The sequence below is a fragment of the Rhamphochromis sp. 'chilingali' genome (assembly GCF_963969265.1).
Source record: "Rhamphochromis sp. 'chilingali' genome assembly, chromosome: 20".
NCBI lineage: Eukaryota > Metazoa > Chordata > Actinopteri > Cichliformes > Cichlidae > Rhamphochromis > Rhamphochromis sp. 'chilingali'.
This window is the reverse complement of record NC_137947.1, coordinates 20190831-20218099: the sequence shown is the minus strand read 5'-3', so window position 1 is coordinate 20218099 and position 27269 is coordinate 20190831. Positions and strand designations below refer to the sequence as shown.

General features: G+C 40.7%; 2 protein-coding genes across 6 annotated transcripts in view; one reads left to right on the top strand and one right to left on the bottom strand.

The window, feature by feature from the left end:
* On the top strand, positions 1 to 27197 carry zranb1b (zinc finger, RAN-binding domain containing 1b). Of its 2 annotated transcripts, none has more exons than XM_080868738.1 (10): positions 1 to 605; positions 1501 to 2574; positions 9968 to 10155; positions 14199 to 14352; positions 15157 to 15228; positions 15984 to 16182; positions 17249 to 17369; positions 17781 to 17910; positions 21438 to 21667; positions 22677 to 27197. In XM_080868738.1, the coding sequence occupies exons 1-10, from the start codon at positions 599 to 601 to the stop codon at positions 22896 to 22898; spliced, it is 2397 nt and encodes a 798-aa protein (XP_080724864.1). In that variant the 5' UTR covers positions 1 to 598; the 3' UTR covers positions 22899 to 27197. The 2 variants fall into 2 exon arrangements, with proteins under 2 accessions (XP_080724864.1, XP_080724865.1); XM_080868739.1 differs by having other exon boundaries at positions 4 to 453.
* The window catches only part of ctbp2a (C-terminal binding protein 2a), an 82405-nt gene continuing 80812 nt past the window's right edge, over positions 25677 to 27269 (bottom strand). For 3 of the 4 annotated variants that reach the window (XM_080868737.1, XM_080868734.1, XM_080868735.1), the window contains one exon: positions 25677 to 27269. In XM_080868737.1, coding sequence (XP_080724863.1) covers positions 27086 to 27269 — 184 coding nt within the window. In that variant the 3' untranslated portion in view covers positions 25677 to 27085. The other variant, XM_080868736.1, reaches the window with a different exon arrangement.

Genomic DNA, 27269 nt, shown 5'->3' with positions numbered 1-27269 from the left:
GGCTTGCTCAGCAGATTCGGGTGGTAAATCCTGATCCTGCCTCTGACTGTAACACGGCCCAGAGCTCTCTGCTCTCCCTCGTAGTGTATTTTTAAGCCCTGCCTCGGTTGCTTCCCTTCCCTGTGCCGCCATTAAAGTCCGTCCGCTTGGTGTTTGTGGAAAACGGGAAAATGATTTAAAAACTCAGAAGAGACAGGCCGAGGGACGGGACCTGGGGAGGGGGGAGGGAGGGTTCTTGCTACGCGGTATGTGTGGACTGTCAACTGCCAAGTAAACGGCGCCCCCAAAAGAAGTAAATATGCGGCTAGTTTCGTCCAAGTGAGAGGAGCCTGAGTTCGGAGTGGAGTTGGTTTCTCCGACCGGGGGTGGGGTGGGGGGAGAAACTCCATTGGTTTTGGCTGCACCGGGCGTGGGGAGGGGGGACCGAGGAGTGTAAACACAGCAAAGCAAAAGGTGAGGGTTACAGCGTTAAGACACCTTCTCGTAGAGTTGATAAGGGCCTCTCAGACGGTTACGAGCAAAACATAATCCCGTAACGTTAGCGAGCCGCAGCCAGCTAGCTTGGCCATAAATCCTGGATGGCAACCGAGCGGTTGTTATGGAAGGTAAGTGACAGCTAGCTGGTTTCGTTAAGACACGACACAGCCGTACAGTGTCATTTGTTAGTTTACCACTACTGGCTGTAAATCACACTAGTCAAATGCTTATTTAAATAAATTCAAGTATATTATAGCGGAGTGTCTTGACAGTTTTGCTAGTTGCTTGTGAGTACCAAAGCTACTTGACACAGTTGTTTTCAGAACATGCAGCTCACAAAAAAAATGTTGAATTTCTCACTGTGTGTTGGTAAACTTGGGAGGCGTGGCGTAAACAGTAACGGGACTACAGACCTGCCCTGTCGGAGCCAGCCTTATCTTTTATTTTGGTGTTCATGGTTCAGAATACAGCGTGGGACACATACAGTTGGATCATTTAAGGTCTTAATTAGCTTTACGGCGAATTTTCTTTCTGTGCATAAGTCTCTTAACCAGTCACGCGCCTCCCTGCTGGGCGTCAGGTTTCATCTGTCCTTGTCTCTTATTACCTTGCCTGGTTGTTGTAGGGCGCATGTGCCTGGTGTATATAACTTAACTGTATGTGTTTATAGTCAGTGTTGCACTCTAGGCTGCAGTTTTGCCCTTGCACTTTGTTTTTGTGGGTCTCTAAACAATAGTTTGGTTATTACTACAAATTAATACCAGATCAAGAGTGGGCATATCTGTTTATTAAAATTTTGTTTGCCAGTCAATAATTTGAATACACAGGTGGCTGTAAATAAGTAGGCTTTGTTTGGGACATTTGGCAGTGTATTTTGCTCATTTAAACCGAGAAACAAGCTAATTTTTAATCCCTTTACCTTCTTGAAGTGTTTGCCTTTGATTAATAAGATACTGTGGTTTGTCTTTTTTTATTATTTATTTAACATATCTGTTTGGGTTTTTCCCCCCCTTTAAACCTTAGTGTGCTGCTTGCTGTGTGATCTCCTTGAGAGTGGATCTGCCAAGCTGAGTCCCTCTGAACGGCAGGAAGCCTCCCTTAGCGGCGGTGCGACGATGACCGAGCTGGTTGCCAAGTGGGCCTGTGAATACTGCACATACGAGAACTGGCCGTCAGCCATCAAGTGCACCATGTGCCGCGCTCAGAGGCCCAGCGGGGGTGCCATCATTACTGAGGAGCCCTTCAAGTGCAGCCCTGCCCTGGATGCCAGTGTGCATCAGTGGGGCCCTGCAGACCTCAGCAACAGTCCATCTCAGGGGGGATCTAGCTTACTTATTTGTCCAGACTCCAGCGCCCGACCCCGCATTCGCATTGCTGACGTACCTGAGCCTAGTAGTAAGTGGTCGTGCCACATGTGCACCTATCTGAACTGGCCTCGAGCTATCCGGTGTACTCAGTGCCTGTGCCAGAGGCAGCAGGCTCAACAACAACAACACCAACAACAGCATGGGCAGCATGCAGCCCATCAAGGACATCATACCCAGCAGCCACGCAGCCCCACAGAAACACCCCAGACCTCAGGCTCTGGATGTCGCCCCTCTCCCCCAACCACCACTACAGACACTTGTGAGGAATATAATGACCGTAACAGGCTCAACACTCATACACAGCACTGGACCTGCACTGCCTGCACTTATGAAAATTGGGCCAAGGCTCTCAAGTGTGTTGTGTGCGATCACCCCACACCCAATAGTCTGCTGGCTGAGCCCATCGAACTGGCATCGGAACCTGAGAGTCAACAATCATCCTCAAAACTTGACCAGGACAGGGACAACAGGAGGGCTGTTGTTGGCCACATGGTTAGTCAAGGAGTAGGAGGTGTGGTGGGTGGTGTAGGGAGTTGTAGCAGCAGCCAGAGGAGGTCACCGCCAACGTTAAAGCGGGAGTCAGAGGTGAACATGGACTTTCAGAGGATTGAACTGGCATCAGGCGCTGGGATTGGGAGCAAAGAAGATCTTGAGGTGGATTTCAAAAAACTCAAGCAGATTAAGAACAGGATGAGACGGAGTGATTGGCTGTTCCTCAATGCTTGTGTTGGTGAGTTTTTAAGGATGGATGACTTCACTGAAGTATGTTTGACTTGTATTTTGCTTATGTTATGAGATGGGCAGTGAGTCAAGTGAATAATATAAGGCAAGCTAACACCGTGAAATGACATTTTTCCCAAATTTGTGTGAATGATTCACAGTATGTTGCTTAACAACCTGCAAGGCAACTATTTACTAAGCAGTTTATAGAACTGTATCTAGATTATCTTGAATGTAATCTTAACATTGCAGACACACTATGTATGCTTGGAAGTCCTCTGTATTCAGCTAGTAAAAAATTCACTATAAAGACAGCAAGTGTCCTGCCACCCACACTGTACACTGGCGAATGCAGAGTGGGAGGAAGGATGCGCATTGTAGGAACAACTAGTTTTTTCTTTTTTTCCCTCTCTCACACCACTGTCTTACTCTTTCTCTTGCCTTTTTCATGGATGAGTAGCGTTTGTTCTGTATGCCCACTCAACCTCCCGTCTGTTTTCCTTATCTGTCCCTCTGACAGTTGATTATTCTGTGTTATATATACTGTATTATATATGCACAAATTTGACAGTCATGCCTGCATTTGGTATCGCAATGAAGTCCTTTTAGTGATTAAAAATTGTGCCTTTTTTCCTGCTACATTCCTCAAAACCTGTAAGAGCAATATCACTGCAGATAGTTTGTTTCTGGCTCTGCTCTGGGTCTCTTGCTGCATGTCAGATGTTGAATTCCCTCATGTCTGTGTCGCTTGTTCCCGTGGGACAAAGTCTCATCTGGTCAAAAATTTCTCTTGCAAGTAGGCATGATTTTGTTTAGGCTTATTCAAGTGTTAACATTCCTTATCTGATTGGAAATGTCTCCTAATTCATTCCTCTTCTGTTAAAGGAAAAGAAATCAAAGACATCTCTTTAAATTCACTCCCTATTTGGCAGGTTCACTAGACATACTTCGGAAAGTTTTATATCAATATCTGCCTCATGCCATCTGTTCTGATCTGAGGAATAATATCTGTGTTTATCAGCACAGACATTATTCTGTGTCTTAGAACTGCTGCTCATGTGGAACCACAGACACATATTGTTTGTTTTGTCGTTAAGGTGCTCAAATGCTGCACTACTGTTAATAAGAGAAAGTAAATAACAAAAAGTGTCAATAATCCTCCATTTTAAAAGTATCTGGTATACTTTTAAGTATAAAATGATGCTTTACAAAGCTTTACAAATTAATACAACCTTTGTCACTTCAGTCAGCATTGACACATCAAACCTGCTTTGGATAACCTTGGGCTATGTTCAGCATGAGTTCTACAGATACATGCTATAAAGACGGCTGCAGCTTCTGGGTCTGAAACGTGAAGCCTCTGCAGATGTGCCGATGTGCCTTAAACCTGAGAAGCTTTTCATACCCAGCAGGGCCACTTCTATTTGTTGCCAAAAAAGTTCACTTGTATAGAAGTCTACTGGAAAACTGCCCTCAGCCCACTTTGTGATCTCGAGCATTTTCTTGATGACTTTTTGGTTAAGTCACTAGATTGAAGAAATTTTGAATAAAACATGAAGCTCAGTTTGTAAATTATGGTAGTTATTAGACACAGAAATGAGGATCATCCAGGGTTATCCCTATTGGTTAATGATTTGTTAATCTTAAATTGTTAGCCCATTACTCTACAGTGTCCTCACTGTCAGAACCACTCCTTGCTTGTCAGCTTTAATTAGAAAACATTTGAAAAAAAGATGGCAATGGTGAAAACGCCCAGCTTGAGACTTGAGACATAACAGGTCTTCACTAACAAATGGGAGACGTCACGGTGGTTATGTGGTTCTACATCAGGCCTGGTCACGGGTTCTGATCCTGCATGAAGCCAGACTAAAGCGTGAAATATGAAATAACACGTCATGCAAGAGTAATAGAAATCACATGTTTTTAAGGCTGCATGTTTTGACAAACAACATCTGTTGTGCTGCCAAACATTTTTGTGAGCTGAAGTTCATAGACATACACCGATCAGCATGAAAACAATAAAATCACCTGCATAATAATATGTAGGAATCCCTGGTGCTGTCAAAGTAACTCTGTTTTGAACATGGACACCTCCTTGGGGTGTCTTTTGGCATCTGGTACCAGAATGCTCACAGCACATCCTTTGGGTGAAGTGCATAATAGGGTGTGTCCTGAGCAACACTGGAGTAATTACTTATAATGTTTTGAAAAACCTAAAACCTTTTCTTACTTAATTACTCCCTGCAGAAAGGTAATTTATTACATTACTCGATATGTTCTGCAGTACTGTACAACATGACCTGAGATTTATTGTCATATAATTCGAATGTACAGTCCCACACATTGACTCAAATCCCAGTCCTAAAGAGGATCTTTCTTTTAGTGTTTTATGAAAAACAGCCCAAAGAGCACTTCACAGATGTGCTGTGGCCACGGAGAGTCTACTGTCGCACCAGGTATGGGTACAAGCCCGTCTGCTCATCATAGCTTTTATTATTTGTTCAAGCTTTGGCTAATAGGCTGGGGTCAGCATGCACTCTGGATCCAGGGTTCTTCACTGCTAGCTTCATATGACCATGCCGTCTTTGCTGATGCTTACAAAGAGACACAAAGTTGTATTAGCAGTAGTGGATAGTTGTTTCTGCCACTTTACAGTAACATTCTTGTCCTTTCATGCATTAAAAATGAAAGTAATCTGAGCTCTTCAAAGTCTGTAGACCGTTTTCCTACAGAAGCCAGTTTGAATAGTTTATATAATACAAGTAACAGCATAATTGTTGATTAGGGACTAATGTAATTATTGAAATTAGTACATAAATGCATTATATTATTACAGAAAAATGTAATGTGATTACAGTGATGTCCTCTGTGAATTGGGATGGTTCTGCTGACTCTGCTTGCTGATGCTCAGTCACATAAGGGTGATGAGTTCAAGTCAGTGCTGTGAAGTTTGCCATGGTCCTCAAGCCACACCTGCACATTGTATTTTAAATAGATTGTTAATGTTATTCACTTCAGATTGTCACTGTCAGTAGTTTTAATGTTATGGTAGAATAGTGGATGTGACAAACAGCCTCTCACAAAATCAAACCTGTGATGAAGTGCTGGGGGCAAAGAAGTTAAAATTTCACTCCTATAGTTTTGAAACTGTGGTCACGGTTTCCCAATACCTAAAGTTGTTTACTGAGGAGCCTGATGCACTAAAATTAGCACGATCCATGTAAAATAAGTCAAAAATAGAAAATGCCTGTGGCTGTAGAACTTACCGTCACTCCTACAGTGTGCATGACCCATGATCCTTAAACTGAACACGTGTGGCATTTGTGTTGGTAAATAAACAAAATGCTTAGTATTATGTCATTAAATACCCAGAGGTTTTACTAGAGAACCACACTAATATGGGCAGGATGTGGTTTGGCATCATCTTCCTAAAATAAGCAAGGCCTTTCCTGAGAAAGGTGTAGTCTGGTGTAATTTTGAATTACCGGCACATTTACGGTTGTGCAAAATACTCATGCAGTGTGCGTAGATGCACCGCCATAACATGCTGACATTTAAACTTTTGCTTACTCTCTCTCCTCTTTGACCTGAACTTATTTTCTTGTGTTGCTGGCATCAAATTCAAAATAACCATACATTTTTCAGAATACTGTTCCTCAGATTTACCATTTGATATATTGTTTTTGTTTTGTTTTTTTTAATTATCAGTTAAATAGGATCCAAATGATTTTACAAACCATCACATTCTGTTTTATTTACATTTACACATTTCAAATTTCTTTATTTTAGTAAAAAAGGGGAGTGCTCATACAGCATAAAGACTTGGATCCTCCTACTTTAGGAATGTGAAAGGAAACAGGTGCATAGTCAACGGAAGCCAATGTGAACACAAGGAATGTGCAAACATCAAACAAAATCATGTCCTCCTTTCCCGGTTGAAGGATAAAAGTAATAATGCAGCAATATTTCCACACATTTATACATTGTTGCTATATATATATACTTATATAGTTTATGATATAGTTCAATCAGAACATTAATTTAATTCAGTCTTTACCGAAGTCTCATTGTCAGATATGGACAATATCTATCTACAGTATATGGACAGATTTTCCACAGTAAGGGTCCATCTGTAATGTCTCTATCTAGATGCAGTTGTAATGATGGATTGTTTTTAGTTCCCTTAAGACCATGAATATTAATAATTTTATGGTATTCTCTTATGTAATATTTACTCCAAGCTGGCATTAAATATATGAAAAACAACAGAAGTGTATGCAATGAAACTGTTTCTTAATGCCTGTTTTTCCACAGTAGTGTTGAATTATCAGAATCAGAATACTTTATTAATCCCGAAGGAAATGCTAACATTTGTTACGATGCAGCATATCACAATGTTTATAAATCATATTGTTATATTATAAAATGCTAAAACAATGCCAACTTCATTGTTTTGGTTAGGTGTGACATACTAAGGGATTGTCTTGCTAGCCTTTCAGACAAAAAGCAGATTGGTGTGTCAATACCAGCAGGATGCTCAATATAATGTCAGACTACTACAAACCTCATTCAGGGCCATCATTTTGATATGTGATTGCAGGGAAAAGCCAACATGTTACTATTACACCAACAGTAACAAAACAATACACTAAGAAATGCCACTTAGCCAACCCACACAGTACAGAAGAATTTATTACTATAAAATGTGTTTGTAAATTCAGTTGCGCTTTATTAATTTGTGTTTTTCTTCTACTTTTACGTACTTTTTTCAGCAGTGCTCCTGTTAAATAAAGATGTCTAATATGTCCAATCCAGGTGTCCTTGAACAGGAAGGTATGCTGACAGAATATTTACTTCTTCTGTTTTTCTCTCTGAAGCGGCTGTTTAAACAGGAAACTGTACCAATCACAAATAGACTTTGAATCACCCACATCCATCTGTTGATTCTGCTATGATGGAGGCGCCCGCTATCACCATTATTGAAATGTGCATCCTTTGTAGGAGAAATAGACAAGACAAGAATCACTTAGCCTGATCCATTCTGTCTAATTAGTCTGTCTTTAAGTGTATGTCTGTTTGCATATTGGAGCCTTTTGTGTTCACCAAAGGATCTGTGAGTACAGTACTGACTGCAGGGCTACAGGCACACCCACGCTAATGGAGTGTTTTTTGGAAAGTGGTTTTGTGATCCTTCTATCACGCTGCGCTGCTATTGTGTAGTTTCTCTCCTCATCCCTCACCGCGCTAGCCAGCTCCACATGGCACAGCAAGTCCTTCTACCCACTCCATGTCTCTCTCGCTCTCACTCACATGCAGATTATGCAGCTGAGCATTGTGTGTGGTCCTTTGACGCGAGAACAAAAGCGCAACAGTGTTTTAAGCTATCAAATGTACGAGAGACTACCACATGAGAATTTACTGTATACGCTAGAAATGGGAAGAGGATATTTCTGTGGCTGCTGTCATATTTGAAAGAAATTTACACTTTGATTTTGTTTTCATTACTCATAAAAACACATTTAGCTCAATGTTTTACTCTGCTTAAACTACTAATAGGTTATTTTGTCTCACTGTGGTTGATCACAGAACTAGAGGCTTGCACAAGAGTTATTATAGCTTTGTATTTTCTATCAGTTTTTACCCCTCAGCTGCAAAAGGTTGATGGGGTATTGTCATCACCCTGCAGGGCAAGCGTACAGGTGGCGTGGACACCCAAGTTTGTGAATGCGATAACTCGAGAACGAGACCACGTAGAATTTTGAAATTGATACCATAGGCGCATCTACTAGGAGGCTGAGGGATACCAGTACTTTCTTTGTTTTTTTGTAGGGTTAACTTTTTGTTTTCAGTTCCGTTTCAGTATTGTTTTTTCTTATTTAAATGTAGCATTTATTGTATAAGTGTTTTAATTATGTTTTTATATTAATTGCAATGTCAGGATTAGTTTGATGATTATAATGCTGATAATAATTTGGCAAATTGTAAGATTTACGAAGTTCAGAAGAGTACAATAATAAAATTCAATATTGCAAAAATCAAAATAACAAAGACTAAAGCTGAGCACATTTCCTGTTCCTGATTTTTTTTTTTTTTTTTTATTATTATAGCTATTTTTTTATTTACACAATAATGTTTGAGTTAGTTTTTTTTTTATTTTCTAAAATAAAGCTTCTATATAAATGTTCTTCACAATCTAAGAGGTATTCGGGCAAGAAGCTCATCACACATTGGTTTGTTGCTGATGGTTGGCTGCTAACAGGTGAGCCTAGCTCCGGTTGCCTAGGTAACCCTTTACCATATTTACAGCCCTGTGATTTGTCAGTTAGTATCCTTCGCTCTCATTGGTAGCCACTTCAATCACTCACCTCTAAGTTCTCTCCTCGCCACATCGAGATGGATCGCTTCTCCTTTAATTTGAGCTTTTTCTTTAGTTTAACTTAAACTTCATTAACCTTCCCTAACAAAGGATGTGAAAACCAAATATGTCAATTTATTTATTTCATTCTGAGCAGAACGTGTTCATAAAAGTCTCCGTCAACTTATATTAAAACATAAAGCTGACTATTAACAGTTCATGTCCGCAAATCACGTGTGTGAGTTCATGGACAAAAATTAAAATTATACTATAACTCAATTTGCAAGTAAACATACAATTTTGCAGTGCTTCATTGCATATGCAAAAGTTAATATATTAAAAAAATCTGCTGGTTTTTTTTTTTTTTGTTTTTTTTTTTCACAGAATGACTCTTCCTGCAGTAGTGTCTCATTAGCTGGTAACTATTTGAGTTTGTTCTCTGGAAGTTGGTTGTTTCATTTACACTTTGCACCAGAAAAGAACAGACACACCAACAGCTGCTCAAACATATCCATCAACGCTTATGCTACAACATAAACATGAAGATTAAGGAGGTGAAAAAAAACATCACACTCTGATGATCACACTCTGCCCCCTGATGTCTTTTCCCCTTGACTTCAAAGTCAGCAAAGTCTCAAAGCTGTCACAGCTGCCACAGAGATAAAGCACATTCAGATCTCCAATATTTCATATATTTTAGTGTAGTGTAAACTGACCTCTGCGCAAGGTTGTCTTTTTATGTCTCTGCTGTGTTAAGACTTGGTGTGATTCGACTGCATTGGTCAGCACGTCTGCTCATTTCCTATTTTTTCCACAGCCAAAAGTGGACTGTTAAAGGATTTATTTTTCTCAGCAGAGCCTTTTCATTTTTATATTTTAAATGTCTTCATGAAAATGATTGCCAGTTAAATGCACAAAATTTGTGCTAATGTGGGGCAAAGCAGGAAAAAAAAAAAAAGGTCTTCTCTTCAAAACTGTGTCCACAGTGATCACTTGGTAACATTGTTTATTGATGGGAGCTTTCTCCTTCCCCCTCTTTGTCTGAAAGGTGTTGTAGAAGGTGACCTGGCAGCTGTGGAAGCCTACAAGACATCGGGAGGTGACATCGCAAGACAGCTAACGTCCGACGAGGTGCGCCTATTAAACCGGCCCTCAGCATTCGATGATGGCTTCACGCTGGTTCACCTAGCCATCCGCTTCCAGAGACAGGACATGCTGGCAGTGTTGCTCACAGAGGTCAGTGCAGACTTGGTTCGCTTTCAGAAATCACCTACCCTAAGGTATCAACTTTCTGAATTATGTTTGTAGATTATCAAAGCACTAGACCATATTAAATACGTGACTATATAGGTCATACTGTAGATGATTAATTACAAGACGCTTTGTCGGCTGGGATCTTCATGTTTAGCTTTTAAGTCCTTGTAGCAGAAATTGTGGTGCCCAGTTTGTGTCTGTTTTCATAGGGCTTCAGCTGCACAGAGTAAAGGATTTGGGGATCTTGCCTGAAGTCCTTCAAAACGGCAGGAGCATAGTTGGCTTAAGTTGGCATTTTAATTGTTTTTAACGCTCCGTTTCACTTCACTACAAAGGCATACTTTGTATATTATAACTTCTGTGTTCTTTGTAGGATGTACTCAACTGTAAATGATAGTCTGCAAAGCTTTGCATATAACCAACACACAACCATGGTGGTCTCTTTTGTCTGTACAAGTGTCCTCGAAGTGCTCTGCTTTCCTCTCACAGTCCAAAAATATACCTGTTAGACTCACTGGCGATTTTACAATTAGCTGCAGTTGTGAATGTGAGAGTGTGAATGGTTGTCTGTGTCTGTGTTAGCGCTGCTTACATGTACTGGTGACATGTTCAGGGTAGGGTTGCACAATTATGGCCAAAATGGTTATCACAATTGTTTGGATCAATAATAAGATCACCGTTATCTACTGAATTATTTATTGATTTTAGCGACAAAATGTTTTATTTATAAATGACACTCCCCTACACTGCTCCTTTATTTCCGTTGCATTGTTTTGCTGCTTGATGATGGACAATTCATACTAGCAACCATTTAATTATTTTTCTTGGCCTTCGTGTATTGATTACACTGTAGTTAGTGGTGTGTTTTCAGGTGGTTGAATGGGTTAGTTGTGTTGGTTTGTCGTGCAGACGCAGCTCTACAGGACTCTTTGAATATGGTTCATTCTTGGTTAATACCACTCGCCCTAAATCTGAAATATTTTCAACCAACCAATGATGATCCACTTCTGGGAACAGGTTCTTCACCTTCTGCTGTGCCAGACATTTAATTTTTGTTTTGTAGTTTTGTCATTTTAATAGGGCTGCTCAATTAATCGAATTTTAATCACGATTACGATCTGGGCTTTCAACGATCATTAAAAATGACTGAGCCGATTATTAGCCCCTCCCTCATGCTTTACTCTCGCGCTGCTCCGTGTGGCAAATCAAGCGCACTGCTCTGCATTTCGAATACTTAAGAGGACCCGAAGGAAGCTCGGAAAGCTAAGCAGAAGTTATTTGGAGAGGAGAGTGACTGCCGTTGGTTGAAAAGAGAGGTAAAAAAAAAAACCTTCAGTGGTGTGGAAACATTATGGGTTCGCGGAGTCAGACGTGGATCAAGTAGACACAGTGTGTAAACTTTGCTATGGTGTCGTAGCTGCACCACAGAGCAACACTGCAAAGTTTACATTTTTCATTTATTTCTTATATTGCAAACATTTGCACTGTTATCAGTATTTGCACACTATTTTATATTATTTTTTAAAGTCATTATTCAATACATTGTTATTGTTAACCCTTTAAAGCCGGTCAGAGCAGCATGCTCGTTTTGTGTAACTATTTTTAAATCCCTGTAGAACCTGAACTGCTAAGCTAGCACAATAAATTTTTCTCCATATGAAACCAGAGGAGTTGTACTTACATCTTATGCCATCAGCTTGTCCTAGGTCACGGTTTCCTTCCACATATAGCTTTGCAAAAATTGCATAAAAAGCGCTTGCAGGAACAAAAACATAATATTCCAGAAACACGCTTTGCCGATCCGATCAGCTGTTCATAACACTTCCCACATTGAAAAAGACATCAACGGGAACTATCGCAAGTGACGTCATTTTCGCGGAAAATGTAGTTTTTTACTTGTAGGCCTTAGAACTCGAATTGCACTGCTGGAAATAGTTTATTTTGATGCACATGCACATTCTTTGCAAATTTGCATCATAGGATTGTTTTTTTTGTTTTTCCTGCAGTGTATATAAAAATTGCTGTATCTCCAAAAATAAAACTATGAAGACACTCAAAATAAATTTCCTGTGGTGGGAAACTATTTTTTGGAACTTTTTTGTATTTAAAGTTTTGAGGGATAAACCTCTTAAATTTCTCCAAGTAGAAATATATGTAAACAAAACAAAAACGATTTTCAATTTTTTTGTAGTTTATTGCACTTTTTTGCAATTAATGTAGTTACTATGGACTTAATACATACACATTATTAAAATATAGGCTATAACAGTTGTATTGATGTATAGCAACTTGAAATGCTCCCACAAATGGCACTACAGCATGTAAAAAAAAAAAATAATATAAGCTCTGGCGGACTTGGTTCTATGGTAGATCTTAAAGGGTTAAATAAATATCGTCAAATAATCGTGATCTCAATTTCAGTGAAAATAATCGTGATTATCATTTTTGCCATAATCGAGCAGCCCTACATTTTAATGTAGTGTTACTTGTCCAGGCTACATCCAGGAAACTTCATGCTGCATAATACAGGGAAAACCACTACGACTGGCACAGGCAGGCACGTCATCGAACTGTAATTTAGGGAGCGCTTGATCTGGTTTTTCTTTGTATTGTTGAAGCACACATTTTCAGTGTCGGCTGTTTGTGTTCATTTGTTTTGTGGGTAGCCAAAATCACAATCGTGATTGACATTCGATTTATTGTGCAGACCTAGTCCAGGGTGTACCCAGTCTCTCACTCAGGCTCAGCTGGGACAGACTCATACACCCCATGCCCCTAGCTGGAGATGCGATTAAGAAAATGCATGGATGGAAAGTAAAATTAGGCTCAATCTAAAAAAAAAAACAATTAATTTAATTAGATAACACCTACACATGGATACTTTAAATAAATATTAAATAAGAAAAATACTATTGGTTGAGCTCTTCTACTCAACCTAGTAAATGTAGTTTTATTTCTGAATATGAGTATCTGCATGACCCCAAAATTGGCTTCAAGCTTCTTCTCCTACTCTCATTTAGTGAGATCAGCCAGGAGAAGTCCTAGGACCAGAGTGTTTTTAGGAAAGAGAGGGACTAAATTCAGCTGCACACTCCTGTTCCACAAACTGTATAATAATATGTTCCTCTGTCAGTAATTATTTAATAGCATTGGTATTATATGTTCAGCATCCTGGTGTGTCTGTGCAGTGAGGCTCGCTGAGTTCATGTGTGTCTGCTTGAACTGTGCATGTGCTGATGTTGATTGCACCCCTCTTGCCTTCAGCACTGTGATCCCGGATTATCTGTACACACACCTCTTCACCCACACTCAGCCGCTGCCCCAGTTTCTTTTCCAACAGGGTTAGTGAGTAACCACTGGATCATGTCTCTGAAACGCCCCAAAGCTGACACCTGCGTGAACTTGCTGTGTCCTGGAGGTGATTTAGATTTGATTAGTGAAAGTAAAATTAGCTCAGAACACAGTGAGCTAAGTCTTCTGCCTACAGACCCCAAAATGAATGACTTTCCCAAGTATTCAGACAGCGAATGTGGTAGAATTTGTTTAAATGGCATCTCCAGAAATTTACTAGGTTTATTTAAAAGGAGAGATAAATCGGATGCTTCACACAGTCATAATTTTACCGCTTTGCTCATAATCTCTCTCTTCATAGAAGGTTTTGGTTTTTCAGTCTAGGTAAGAATATAAAAATGAACTGACTTCTTTTCTTGTTCTTGGCCTCTCTAAATTGACATAACGTATCAGACAAAAAGGATTTGTTCAGAATAATCTCTCCAGATCTCTTTATCTTAACTCCATCAGATATTATCAAAGTCAAGTGACTTTCAGGGTGCTGAAGCTGTGACTGTTAAATTTTATTCTTCTTAGGCCTCGGTGGAGCAATGCATTCAGTTGGTTTTGCATTAGTTTGTGGTTTTATGGTTCTTTGTAGTTGCAGGAAATGCTCTTGCTTTTTTCTTATTCTGTGCATCCTGTACGCTTTATGTAGATTTAAATTCTCTCTCTATATGCTCTCCTCTCTGCAGGTATCCCAACAGGCAGCCAAGTGTATTCCAGCCATGGTTTGTCCCGAGCTAACAGAGCAGATCCGTCGTGAGGTAGCCGCCTCTCTTCACCAGCGCAAGGGAGACTTCACCTGCTATTTCCTCACCGATCTAGTGACATTCACCCTGCCTGCAGGTCAGCACCGCATTAGCAGACAAACGAGTAAATGCAGCCAGAAAAAAAACAGTTTACAAAATATCATAACATAAATTCCAGAAGCCGTTCAAAGTGTCTGTAGCTGAATAAACCCAGCCAAGCCATTCCGTCTGGCTTTCCGAGTGTGTATCAGAATGCTTGTTTTGTTTACTTCTGGCGTATAAGATTGCCTGTTGCTCGATCGCTGCGGGGACATAATGCCACGGTTGTCTGTTTCCAGCTGCCACAACATGGAGGCTACATTGTTTGTGTATTGTAATAGCAAACTGAAAATACCACGTACTGCCAACTATGCACCAGCCATGCTTGACTTTCATTCATAGCAAAGCCATATTTAGTGTTTTGCCAGTGTGTTTTGGTAAAATTGCAGGCATTCAGTGCTATTTCTGTTGAATTGTACTGTGTGGAACTGATCTAGTGGTTCAGTCTGAAGCTGGTAGCTAAGCTAAGGATTTTTGTTTTGCAGAGTGTTCAGGACATGCCGACCTTGGCTTCTGGCCACTATAGAAACCCATTCTGTTCAGTTCCACTAAGTCAATGCATTCATTTATTTTAGCTAAAGAATAAGCTACTGTGCTGAGCAGAGCTCAGGGCAGAGAGTGAAAGCCACGGGCTGTTGTGAAGAGAACAAAACATGGTGGCTTGAGTTGAAATGAGTCAGAGAAATTTTTCTGTCATTTTAGTAAAGTTTTACAGGTAGTTAAAACAAAGATGCACACATCTATCAGGGTAAAATGTAAATCAAACCAAGACCTGCTCCTATTCCTCTTCTTTGTGTTTCAGACATTGAGGACTTGCCTCCAGCAGTTCAGGAAAAACTGTTTGATGAGGTGCTGGACCGAGACGTACAAAAAGGTGGAAATATTTACTCTTTTCTGCTTTATGAACACATATCACATGCCGTCCTCAAGTATCCATGCACTTATTTTTAGCATGTGAGAGAGAAACCAGATCCCCTGATGGTCTGACTGCTTGGCACACAAGGGGAGTCCCCTCACAAACTGTATACTATAACAGGGAGGCAGCAGAAGGCTGGCTATGTTGTCTAACTGGTATTTTCTTGCTTGCAAACAGTTTTTTTTCTTCTTCCTGTTTGTCAATCTGCCAAGCGCTCTCACTTCAGGATATGTACCAGTTGCCTTTGTCCTAATCAGCCTAAATGAGTTTTAGGAATTTCTTTGATCATTGCTGAATGATTGTACTTCCTTTCAGGTCACACATAAACGCTTATAAAAGCCGTCACCTTTCTTCCTGAAGGTCCCTGCTCTTTTGTGTAGCCTTCTCTGTGGTTCACCGTCTCAGTGTGTGTCAAACATTGTATTAGGGCATACAGTATCTTTATTTCTGTCTTTATCTCTTTTTAGGTTTCCTGTCATAACCTGAGCCTGAGTAGTCATTTGGTTTTGTGGTTTACAAGCAGACATTTTTATGTCACTACTATTTTCACAGATGTGAGCAGGCATTAGCTAATACTGAAACACCATGACCACTGTACAACCACACTGTTGCACTTCCTTGTACAGCATGTTTCCTTATTATTATCGTTATTGCTTGAATTTTATTTTATTTAATTTTTGAAGAGATATCCTGCCGTCTCCCCTCTTGTTTAGAACTTGAAGAGGAGTCTCCCATCATCAACTGGTCCTTGGAGCTGGGGACTAGGTTAGACAGTCGACTTTATGCCCTGTGGAACCGCACAGCTGGGGACTGCCTCCTTGACTCTGTGCTGCAGGCTACGTGGGGCATCTATGACAAGGACTCAGTACTCCGCAAAACCCTCCATGACAGTCTGCACGACTGTTCTCACTGGTAAGGCGACGCCACGGGGATTAAGTGTGTAGTTCGAGCTGATTTGCACTTGTCTTTTAAATCAATTCAAATTATGTTACATTGAATGACACAGTGCACCAAACATAAAATTTAGACAGGTGTTAACAGAAATTGGAGCTTGTATGTTGCTCTTTTTAATGACTAGTAGTTAGGAGACAACTTAAATAGGCAAAAAAGCTACATTTTTTAAGTACTATAGTCTGAATAAACAGGGATATGTTTACTCTTAACTTATTGCCGACAGACATCCCTGTCTCGTCCAGTGTTTCCTTTTTTTTTGCTTAGCTGACCTTTTTACACAGAAACATTCGTGGATCATGAAATGACTGAGCTCAAGTGCACCACTGAAGGAAAACAAAAGCTTGACTTTCAAAAGTGTCAAGTTACATTTTGTTTTCCTTCAGCGTGTCTATGGAACATGTGGTTTAGAGGCCGGGGTCTACGAATCCTAAGTTTAGATTGGCAGCTTATAAAGAGATCAGAGACTTTGATCTGGAAATAAGAAACAAGGGCTTTTTTATTTTTTATTTTATGTCCTCAAAGATCTGTTATGACTCCTGCATCTTCTTAGTTTAATTGGAAAAACCCCCAAAACATTCTCTTCTTTAAACTTCCACACGAAATTATTTAAGTTGCACCCTGAATCACGAGTGGCTCCAAAATGATTGCGATGTTCCAAAACATGCTCATAGGTGCAAGTGTTCAGGCAGATGAAAATTGAATGCAGGCTTCTGGTGTCAAACTCACATAAATTGTTCTGTACACGAAAGAGACAAGAAAAAAAAAAAGAAAACACATTTTTGAGTGGAGGGGCACGGAGTCTGACTCCAAAGCCCAGCGTGACTCACGTCTATTTGTGAGAAACAGTGGGTTTTTTGGTGAGATAATTGCTGTTTAGATATAATGAGTAATGCCATCCAGCCCAAACCACGACAGACGTGGAGGAATGTAGTCAATTGCAAGCCCATGCCTTGCTGCACAGAGGTCAAATAATGTCACAGGCTAAACAGTTTGTGTGCGTGTGTATCTGTGTGTGTCTGTGCAGGTTTTACACCCGCTGGAAGGAGTGGGAGTCGTGGTATTCCCAAAGCTTTGGTCTGCACTTTTCCCTCCGAGAGGAACAGTGGCAGGAAGACTGGGCTTTCATACTGTCCCTTGCCAGCCAGGTACATGTACATGGAAGTAAACACACTCACACACAAACATGGAGGACAGGAGCTTGATGTGCTTAAAACGTGACACGCTAATAATGCATGAATTATGCAAGAAGTTTTACTGCTCTTGGTGCAGTATACTTAACCTGTAATGCCCTCTGAAAGTGCATCCTGTCTGTCATCAGCACTTCTCTGCTTCTCACTGCTCTTTGTGACCTCACTGACTAAGTATTTGGGTGGGCTGTTATTATATCTGGGTGTGAAAGCTCATTAAATTAGTGTTTTCCATGTTGTCACATTTAGAGTATCCTGGCTGCATTCAAGAACCCTCATTTTATCGCTTCCCTGAGTCCTAGAGCATTGTTTTGTATTTTTCTGACTTTGTGTGTGTGTGGGGTTTTTTTGTTTTTTTTTCTTTTGCAGCCAGGATCCAGCTTGGAACAGACCCACATTTTCGTTCTTGCACACATACTTCGTAGGCCTATCATCGTCTATGGAGTAAAGTACTACAAAAGTTTCCGTGGTGAAACACTCGGGTACACCCGTTTTCAAGGTGAGCAAGAAATAACGTTTCGGTCAAATATTGTTTGCTGTTGTGCTCAGCATCATTCCAGCGGACGTAGAACTAGACTTCCTTTGTGAAATAGTTCCAGCCTACGTGTGTGTGTGTGTGTGTGTGTGTGTATAACTTTCATAGGTGACATAACTGCCCCTCTGATCCGTCAGTAATTATTGTTTACAACAGTTATTAGTCTAGTGTCTTTCATTTAATGGGTAATTTTGCTCCATGTTGCTCAAAATAACAAAAACAACATAAAATGCCAGGATGAGTCACAGGAGCACGGAGAATTCATATTGTGGTTGCAGACATCCAGATACAGCTGAACATATGAAAATCATCAACAGTCAAACAATCCTGAGAGCACCGAGAGCGGGGGCCACCTTTACAACTAGCAGTAAAAACAGTCTGGATTCAATTTGCCTGCTGAGTGATGCTGTACAGGGGATGATGAAAGTGCTATGTAAGGGCCAACTGCTTGTGGTAAAGCCTGCCTGATGGACCAGTGATTTACTGTTGCCAGGAGCCAATGTATACACACACATACACACACACACAGAGGAAGGGGTGCTTATGGGCGCCTATAGAGAGGGGTGGGGTACCTCAATTAAAGTGGTGAACAAGTGAACCCAGTAAAACCACAGCGGTTACTAGGAGAGTAGCAACACACAGGCTCCTCAATAGCGGTGTTGGTTACAGATGTATTCATGAGATGCGAGAGCTGCCTTTGTGTGTTATGGAACTAAAGAAATATGAGACACTCTGTGTTGTCATCCTGCATTGTTTTGTTTTATAATCAGTCTGGTATTTGCAAGTCAGCATTGACTGTTGTGAGACATTTATTCAAGCATTGCTTTCAATCCAGGGTAACTTTGAGTGTTTTCATTTCTGTTGAGCTATTCTTTTACCCTGATGCATGTCAGCACACAGTGTTCTCATAACTATTTCTACATTTGTTTGTGAGGGTTAGTTAGTACCTACTCTAGATTATAATAGCTTGTGTAAAACAAAGTCGTGTATGTGAAAAAGACAGTTTGAGAGTGAGAGTACCTCTATAAAAGCACATGTTCTAGCAGTTTGCTGGTCTGAAGCATTCAGGTATGTGTTCAGACAAATTCCACAATCTTCCCAGAAGTGGTCAGATGATGCACCTCTCTCCTAAAAAGAACAGAGCTTGGGTTCACAGTGTTAGAGCTAAATAAACCACAAGACATCTGGAACAATGTCATTTGAACGGCTGAGACCAAAGTGGAGATGTTTGTCTATAATGCACACAACCACATTTAAACACAAATGCCTCATATCAGCTGTCAAAGGGGTGCGCTGAGAATCTGAATGACCGTACACTAATCACCTCAACAGTGTGACACCAGTGTGTCTGCTGTGTTGAAACTACAATGTGCAGAGGGTAGACGGCAAAACGTGCATCTAAAGTCACTATAACATATCCTTACCGTGTTGTTGTGAAAAATATCAATTCATTACAAAAATCTGGATTTTAAAGACGAGTCAACATCTAGAGCCAGACTTGCTAACAGTCAGCAGCAGTGCAAAGCTTTCTTTCATCATTAAAAAGCTTCTGGATTTACTAAAGAGGCACAGTGTCAGTTTTGTGACTGCCAGTTGTGGATAGTGCTGTTTTTGCAGCTGACCTTCTGGCATATGTGTTTGCAGGAGTTTCCCTTTGAAGAGGAAAATATCTCAGTCACTCGAGCATGATTTGCTAATGTTCATGGCATGCAGTTTTACTGCAAATTCCCCTAAATCAAACACCAAAAACAGCCTGTTCTGGTTGTGATCGCTGCTTCTAGGAGTGTTTATTTATTTAGACTGAGAGGGGGAGATTTTATCAGAAGGAGTGCCTAATTGGAATTTTGGTTCGATGGCTCAAAACTGTGAGTACAATGCCAACACTTTGGCTCTGTCCTAAAACTCTTCACTTGAGCATTTAAAGCTGAGCCCAACTTACTTTAATACTGGGATTTTCATGAAACAAAGCAGAAATTAATTAACTGAGCTGTTTATTTTTCCTCAGCAGTGTGCACACAGTGAACGACTTCTCTCTGCTATTTCTAGAACAAATAAAAGTGTATTCATTAACAGACAGACGGCTCATTAATAATTGTAAATAGTGTTTGTGTACGTACAGATCTCAGCTTTATATGGTGGATTAGTTCATAACAATGCAGCTCTTCTTTGAATAAATCCCGAGCTCCACCTGAGTCTCAGTCCTCAGGACCTCATGCACATTTTAATCCTCCTTCAGCCTCCTCTTATTGACCTAAATGGCATTTTCAGAGGGGAACGTGTAAAACCTGAGCGTGCGCTGTATTTTGATTGGTAGGTTTGCATCAAGCTCTTCCTCAGCTTCCTCATTGGGTCTGCTCGTTTTTGAGACACTAACCTGCACCGCTCACCAAAGAAGGCTGATTATTCCCCTGTAATTGTGGCATCACAATAATCACTTTGTAAATGTGTGAAATTAAATGCATCATGTTTTATGTAGTGATTGATTGTAAATCCTTCCCTCCTGCTTGTTTAGAAGTTCTATGACTGAAGCAAAATATTCTCCATCCATCAATTATCCCAGCTGACTCAAAGTAAAACAGACCTTACTAATGCCCTGGAATTATACAGAATACACTTTGATAAATTAGTTCATAATCTGGATTTAGAGATCAGACATAGAGAGTGCTTGCAAGGCTGGATGAGAAGCAGATTTTCTTCCAGCAGCATGATCTTCAGAGTCTAGCTGTGCATTTAACAGGTTATTGCTGAAAATACAAAACAGATTATGATATGAAATGGAAAATACATGGTCAGATGGTCCATCGCAATGATCCTTTCATAAAAGACAGCCCCAGTGTATCCTATCCTAAAGGAGGTAGTGAAAGTGTTGAAACGCCTTTGGAGAAGTCAAACAGCTCCTATTATGGTACTTCCAGTTTATGTAATTCGGTTAGGAACTTAACTGAGCAAAATGAACTACTGGAAAATGCACAAGCTGTTGCAATGGACTAGTAAAAGACCATGCCAATCTCCAACTGACTACAATGTTGTGGGTGGGATCTTTAGAGAGTTGTGCATGAACGAATGTCCACAAACTTCTATAAAATGAAACGATATCTGAAAGGAACGTGACCTAAAATTCCCCCACAATGATGTGAGAGATGGATAAAGTCGTAGGGGAAAATATTATGTCAAGTTATCGCTGTTACAAACCTTTAAATCATGAGGTGTACTTAGTAGTTGTTTGGATCTTTTTTGTTTTCTATTTAAAGGAAGTACGTCATAATTCATCTTCTCCTTGAATCATAACACCAAAATAATTCAAAATATTCAAATTAAATATTTTAAGTTTGCTCACAAAAGTAGTAAACAGATGTGCATCCTTTTTTGTCAGCGTTTCAGACTCTGCTGCAGTAGTGTAGTAGTCTATTTTTTATATATTTGTACAGTATATATTTATGCAGTACCAAAAGATATAGTATAGTGAATTTGTGTCTTTTACGTCCCTCCAGGTGTGTACCTGCCTCTTTTGTGGGAGCAGAGCTTTTGCTGGAAGAGCCCCATCGCTCTGGGATACACGCGGGGCCACTTCTCAGCGCTGGTGGCCATGGAGAACGATGGCTTTGACAATCGCGGCGCAGGCGCCAACCTCAACACGGACGATGACGTGACAGTGACGTTCCTGCCTCTGGTCGACAGCGAGAGGAAGCTGCTTCACATTCACTTCCTCTCAGCGCAGGAAGTAAGGCACTCAACAGACGTGGTGTTTTTCTACTTTATTAAGTGGCTGCATTATGCTCATTTACAGGTACAGGAAAAGACTGTAAGGACAGATGTCGCCTGTATGCTTTCCATTTTTCTTTTTAGCTTTTCACCTGCTTTTAGAAACTACAAAATAAATTGCTTAGACTGTATTTAAAAGATGGATGTACCCATCATGATGTTACCCAATGATTTCTGGACTCCAGATTTTGGAGCCTCAGTGTGAGTGTTTTGGCCAGCGCTGTTAGTTGAAGGAGCCAGAAATGGCCACAGTTAGACCAAAGGGTGGAGAGTTGTTATCAGCTGGTTAGTGTGGTGCTTCCATAAACTATATGTGTGCAACAAACACACAGAGATTTGCTAATTAGTAACACTGAAGTTAAGTTCAGTTCTTTCTACAGCATAAAAAGTGGTATGAAAACACAGTGACCCACTTCCAGTGTTGTTTACTGGACTGGTGGCAGTGGTTCCTCTGAAATACAGCTTTGACGTAGCTGTGGGCAATGGTTAAATGATCAAAACTAACAGCAGCATAGCCACACAGCGTTTAACATTAAGGATTTAATTACTATTCCAGGGACGGTGCTGCCAATAATAAAGAAATTCACTCAGTCTGCAGTTCCTCTGGTGTCAGACGTGCAGAAAGGAAAAAGTATCTGAGGAGTTAGCAAATGCAGATCTAGCCAGTAAATAACAATGTCAGACTTGGAGCTGCCATTCTTTGTTTGTGGGTATTAAAACTCTCCACTAGAGGCGTTATGCAAATGTGTTACATACAGAAAAGCCGTGGGGGAAGAACCTGTACTACAGACTAGCAGTTTCAGGAAGTTCAGCAGCAGGTAGATGTGGTCTGGACCGTGTCACTTTGTAAGCCTTGCTTCTCTTATTCTGTTCTGAGTTACTGTTCAGAAGGAGTAAGCGGTGTTTGGGCTGTAGTGAGGTGACAGGGCTCCCTCTGATGGTCATGTCTGTCCCCTCCTGTCCTTCAGATGGGTAATGAAGAGCAACAGGAGAAGCTCCTGCGGGAGTGGCTGGACTGCTGCGTGACAGAGGGCGGCGTTTTGGTTGCGCTTCAGAAAAGCTCCCGCCGCCGCAACCACCCGCTCGTCACTCAGATGGTGGAGAAGTGGCTGGACGGCTACCGCCAGATCCGCCCCTGCGCCTCGCTGTCCGACGGCGAGGAGGAGGAAGACGACGACGACGAGGAGTGACGAAGCTGAAGTGGAGGGAGGCTATCTGCTGGGGGGCAGGACTCCTCCCCCATCCTCTCTCTTTTAGTTTTTCTTTGAGTTGGGGATTTTTGTTGTTGTTGTTGTTGTTGTTGTAGTATCCCCCCCCCCCTTTCCTGACACGGACAAACTGTGAAAAATCTTCAGGAGAGGGCAGGGAACCACGAGCCCCCACCAGACCTCCACCTGACAGAAGACACTACTGCTCTTCTGGCAAACACAGGCGCTCGGATATACACAAACACTTTTCTCAGACCAGCCTGAGTCTAACGGAGAGAAAAAAGATTTACGAATGCAAATTTTTGATTTGAGTTTTAAATGTAAAGGAAGAAAAAAAATATCTTTATCCATAGATGTAAATGCATGTGGTTGTAAAAAACAAACAAACAAAAAAAGAGTGTAAGGAAATATACCAGCAGTGATTCAAATACTTTATATCCATTCAATATGGGCACTGGGGAAAAAAAGAAGCGCACATCCAAGTTTTTTCCAGATAAGAGTTGGCTTGTTTGGCTTTTTGTTTTCAAACAGGCATGGACAAAGCCAATAAATCTTATTATCTCCAGAAGATTAATGAAAAAAATGAGAGATTCTGTAATCACAAATGACTTTAATCCTTAATACTAAGCACTGCACATTTATTAAAACATTTCTATATAAATACAGTATCATTGCTTGAATTGAGGTCACATATGAAGCTCTTGAAAAGGGAGATGTTCCCTTCACAAGTCAAATCTACACTCACTAAGTTTTAGCGCACTAACGTTCATGTTGGATCTCTTGGTTTACCTTTTTCAGACTGATTGAAGTCGTGTGTGTGTGTTTTATCTTCTATGAATTTATTCTACATATTTATTGTTTGGAAACTTATTTGAGCTAATAAGAGCTTTCTGTATATTATTTTCTCTCTTTTTTTTTTGTGGTTTTGTTAATGATTCAATCTTGATGAAGACACATTGCACAGAAACACTGTTGCCGCGAGGAAAGAACCAATCATAACCATCAATGAAAAAGTTTACTTGGGTTTCTTGCGTATGGTTTTTAGTACCTCATATGGATGCCTAAAACCTGGTGCTTTTATTTTTTCTGGGCAGGTGAGTGTGGACATAACCCCACCCCCTCTGAGTCACGCTTGTCTAATCGCTGTCTTGTAGTTCCTGTTTGCCCCCACCTTCCTTACAGCCTGTGTTGTGGAGGTCACCCTCATGGTACACGTGACATCGCTGCCTCTGTAAAGCCCGTTTGTTGTCATCATGTGAACCCACTTTTATTTGATTAGTGACAGATTTCACCACGTAAAACCAAAGCTGACAGAAAAAGAAAAAAAAGTTGTTCCTTTCTCTCTCTTTTTGCTGTGAGTGTTTGCATCTTGTTTCCTCTCGCCATCGCACTCTGTAACCTCTTTGTGTTTCATTCAAGTCATACACGTTTTTGAGCATCACCTGTATGTTGCTTTGTATTTATGCAATATTTGCAGTTGTGACTACGATGGTTTGTGGATTTAGGCGTGACTTCGCTAAACAGAGTGTAACACAAAGAAATGGGCAAAAATAAGGAAAAAAAAAATAAAAGAACCTTTTTGAATGTCCAACTAAAACGCTTCCTGTCACTTCATTTATCAGCTAATGATGTCCTCAACATGTCCACGGGTTTAAGTGTGTCACTTTTTTTGTATTTTTTTTTCTTTTTTTTTTTAATTGGACCTACTTTCTGAAGCTTTTGTCATGTGTTCAGGTTACAGCGCCCTCTAGTGGAACTAAAACCAGGTGAATTGAAGGTCCATCTTAAGTTATTGTAGTTTCAAATATAAAGTTTCCATTAATTTACAGAAAACAGTTAAAAGGTCAAACTCTGTGGTCAAATATGAAGGAGCACATAAGGTCTGGTGGATTAGATCAGAGCCTTATGTTTGACACCCCTGTATCAGAGGGTAGTGGCATGTGTAGCATGGGGGGAGGCTAACCTGGGTACCATTACTGGATGCAAGCACTGACTGGGATTTGAACCCCCGCCCAATTATTTCAAAGACCGTAATGACATAACAGGAACTTAAGGAACAACTGGAGCAGATGTGGAAAGTCAAGTTCAACGTGATCCCAGAACCTTAGAAAGGCAGAACCCATTAAAGTCCCAGGACTCGGATCGAGGGCCCAAGCTTCATTATCACAAACATACCACCCCCCAGGGGGTGAGAGGGAGATTTCTTTTTTTAATATACATATAAACGCATATACATTATGGGCTAATTTGAATTTTGCACTTAAGATAAATGGATTGAAGTGAGCCATGGCTAGAACCTAGAACAAAGTGACAAGCTGTGCAGCCAGAGGAGACTGGCAGGGATATTTGGACAATTTTTATAGTACTTGAATGTTTTATCCCTTCACTGTTCACTGTTTGGATGAACAGTCGGTGATTTAGGGAAAAGCAGTTTCAGGCAATACATCTAACGCTGTGATGGAACTGTGACGGCAGTTACCGTGCTTCAGTCATAACAATCAAGAAAACAATTTTGTTGAAATTTGACAAAAACTGTAGCGTGATCACAGTGTGTCCTTTGCTCTCCCCTTCATATCTACCTGATCGTAGCAGTTGGCTGGCAATCCCTGAGAGCGCTGCTGCTGCAGTTTTCTTCCTGTTAATTTTCCTTCCCACCATTGCCAAGTGCTTCCTAATAGAAAGTCATCTGACTGTACAACAGTAAGGTCTTTACCTTACAATATAAAAAGCAAACCAAAAAACCTTCCACGGAGCCAATCGATCAATCAGAACAGTAAGTTTTATTTATTGGTTCCAGCTGCACTGTATGCTATATGTTCACTTTGTACAAGAAACAAATACAAATACTCACACTAAAAACCAAACAATCTGCGAGCAGCCGCCTCTTGCTAACGTCACGGGGCTAAAGGGAATGAACGTGGCTGCCGTTGTTCCAAGAGGGCTCGACGCCGCCGAGGGCGCCACAGCTGGCTTTCATTAGAGCAGAAAAACAAGGAGGAAGAAACTATAAGGAGGAGAGGACGCGGTTGGTCACATCAGACTACGATTATATGAACATTTAACAAGGCAATACAAATCTAACAGGAGTGAAAAGCTTGAACATCAAAAAATGTACATTTGATATATAAAAAATACCACAATGGAGAAAGACGTGGAGACGTGAGGAGCAGTAATCAAGACCTATTTTCTTTTTTTAAACTTTTTTCTATTCCTTTTTGGACAGAATTGAAGGTTATTATATTGTTCCTGAGTCAGTAAGAGATTTGCTGTTTTTGTTTTTCCAAAAGCTGTCATACTTCAGAAGCTTTTTTCTTTTTCTCCAAAGGTCCTTTGGATGCAAACAGATAATATTTGGGACACTGTTCGCCACTTTAACTAAATAAAAGTACCTCAGTTCAGCAGAGTTTGGAAAAGTTACAACAGGAATACATAATTTAAGTGACGCGGTCCATGTACGATATTTAACCATGAAAGCCTGCCATTTTTTATTCTTTATATTTCCTCCTTTTTGGTTTGAAAGGATGATTTTTCCACATCTACTGCCCCGCATCCCATCTCTTCACTCAGGCGGCCTCTAGCCGGCAAAGATGGAGTGCAGTTTGTTTTTCTTTTCTTGTCTGAAAACTGTAAATCTGTTCATTTTCACACACTGAAGAACAGAAACACAGTAATATAGGATAAAAAGAAGAAAGTCTAAGAAAAAAAAAACTAAACACAGGGTATGTTTGTGCTGAAATGGGCGCGACTGAAGGAAACAGAGTCGTCCTGTTGAGCTTGAGGGGAGGGTTTCCATCCTGCACGTGGCTACTGTCAACGTGTCCCATAAGTCAGGAGGAAATCTCCCTAAAATATACTAAAACAAAAAGTATTGTGTAAATCGAGAAGGAATGAAGATAAAAGATATGAAGGGAGGGGAGATTTCAGATCCGTGTGGCAGCTCATTTGTGTATTAACGTCCACTGTCCTCACTTAGTGGTTTCACAAAAAAAAAAAAGAAAGAAGAAAAAGTGTGAAACGTTGCCCGGCAGGCAGTCTGCTGGTAGGTTCGGATGGCTGAAATCAAGCGTACGTATAGTCGGATGGTTGAGTTGTTAGGTCGCTGGGTTTGTTTGTTTTTTTAGTTTACATCAATTTTTAGTTTCCTCCTCTTCTCAGCTACAGCAGCAGTCCTATGGCTCAGTCATGTGCTCTCTCATGGGGTCGCCGTGTTTGGAGGGCTGATTGGGGGAGGTGGCCTGTGACGGATGGGTGCCAGGGGGCAGGGTGTGGGCGATGGGAACTCCCCCGGCAACCAACCCCTCCATAGGTCCGGGAATCCCACCGGGGGCGACGCCCACCACGCCAGGAGGAAAT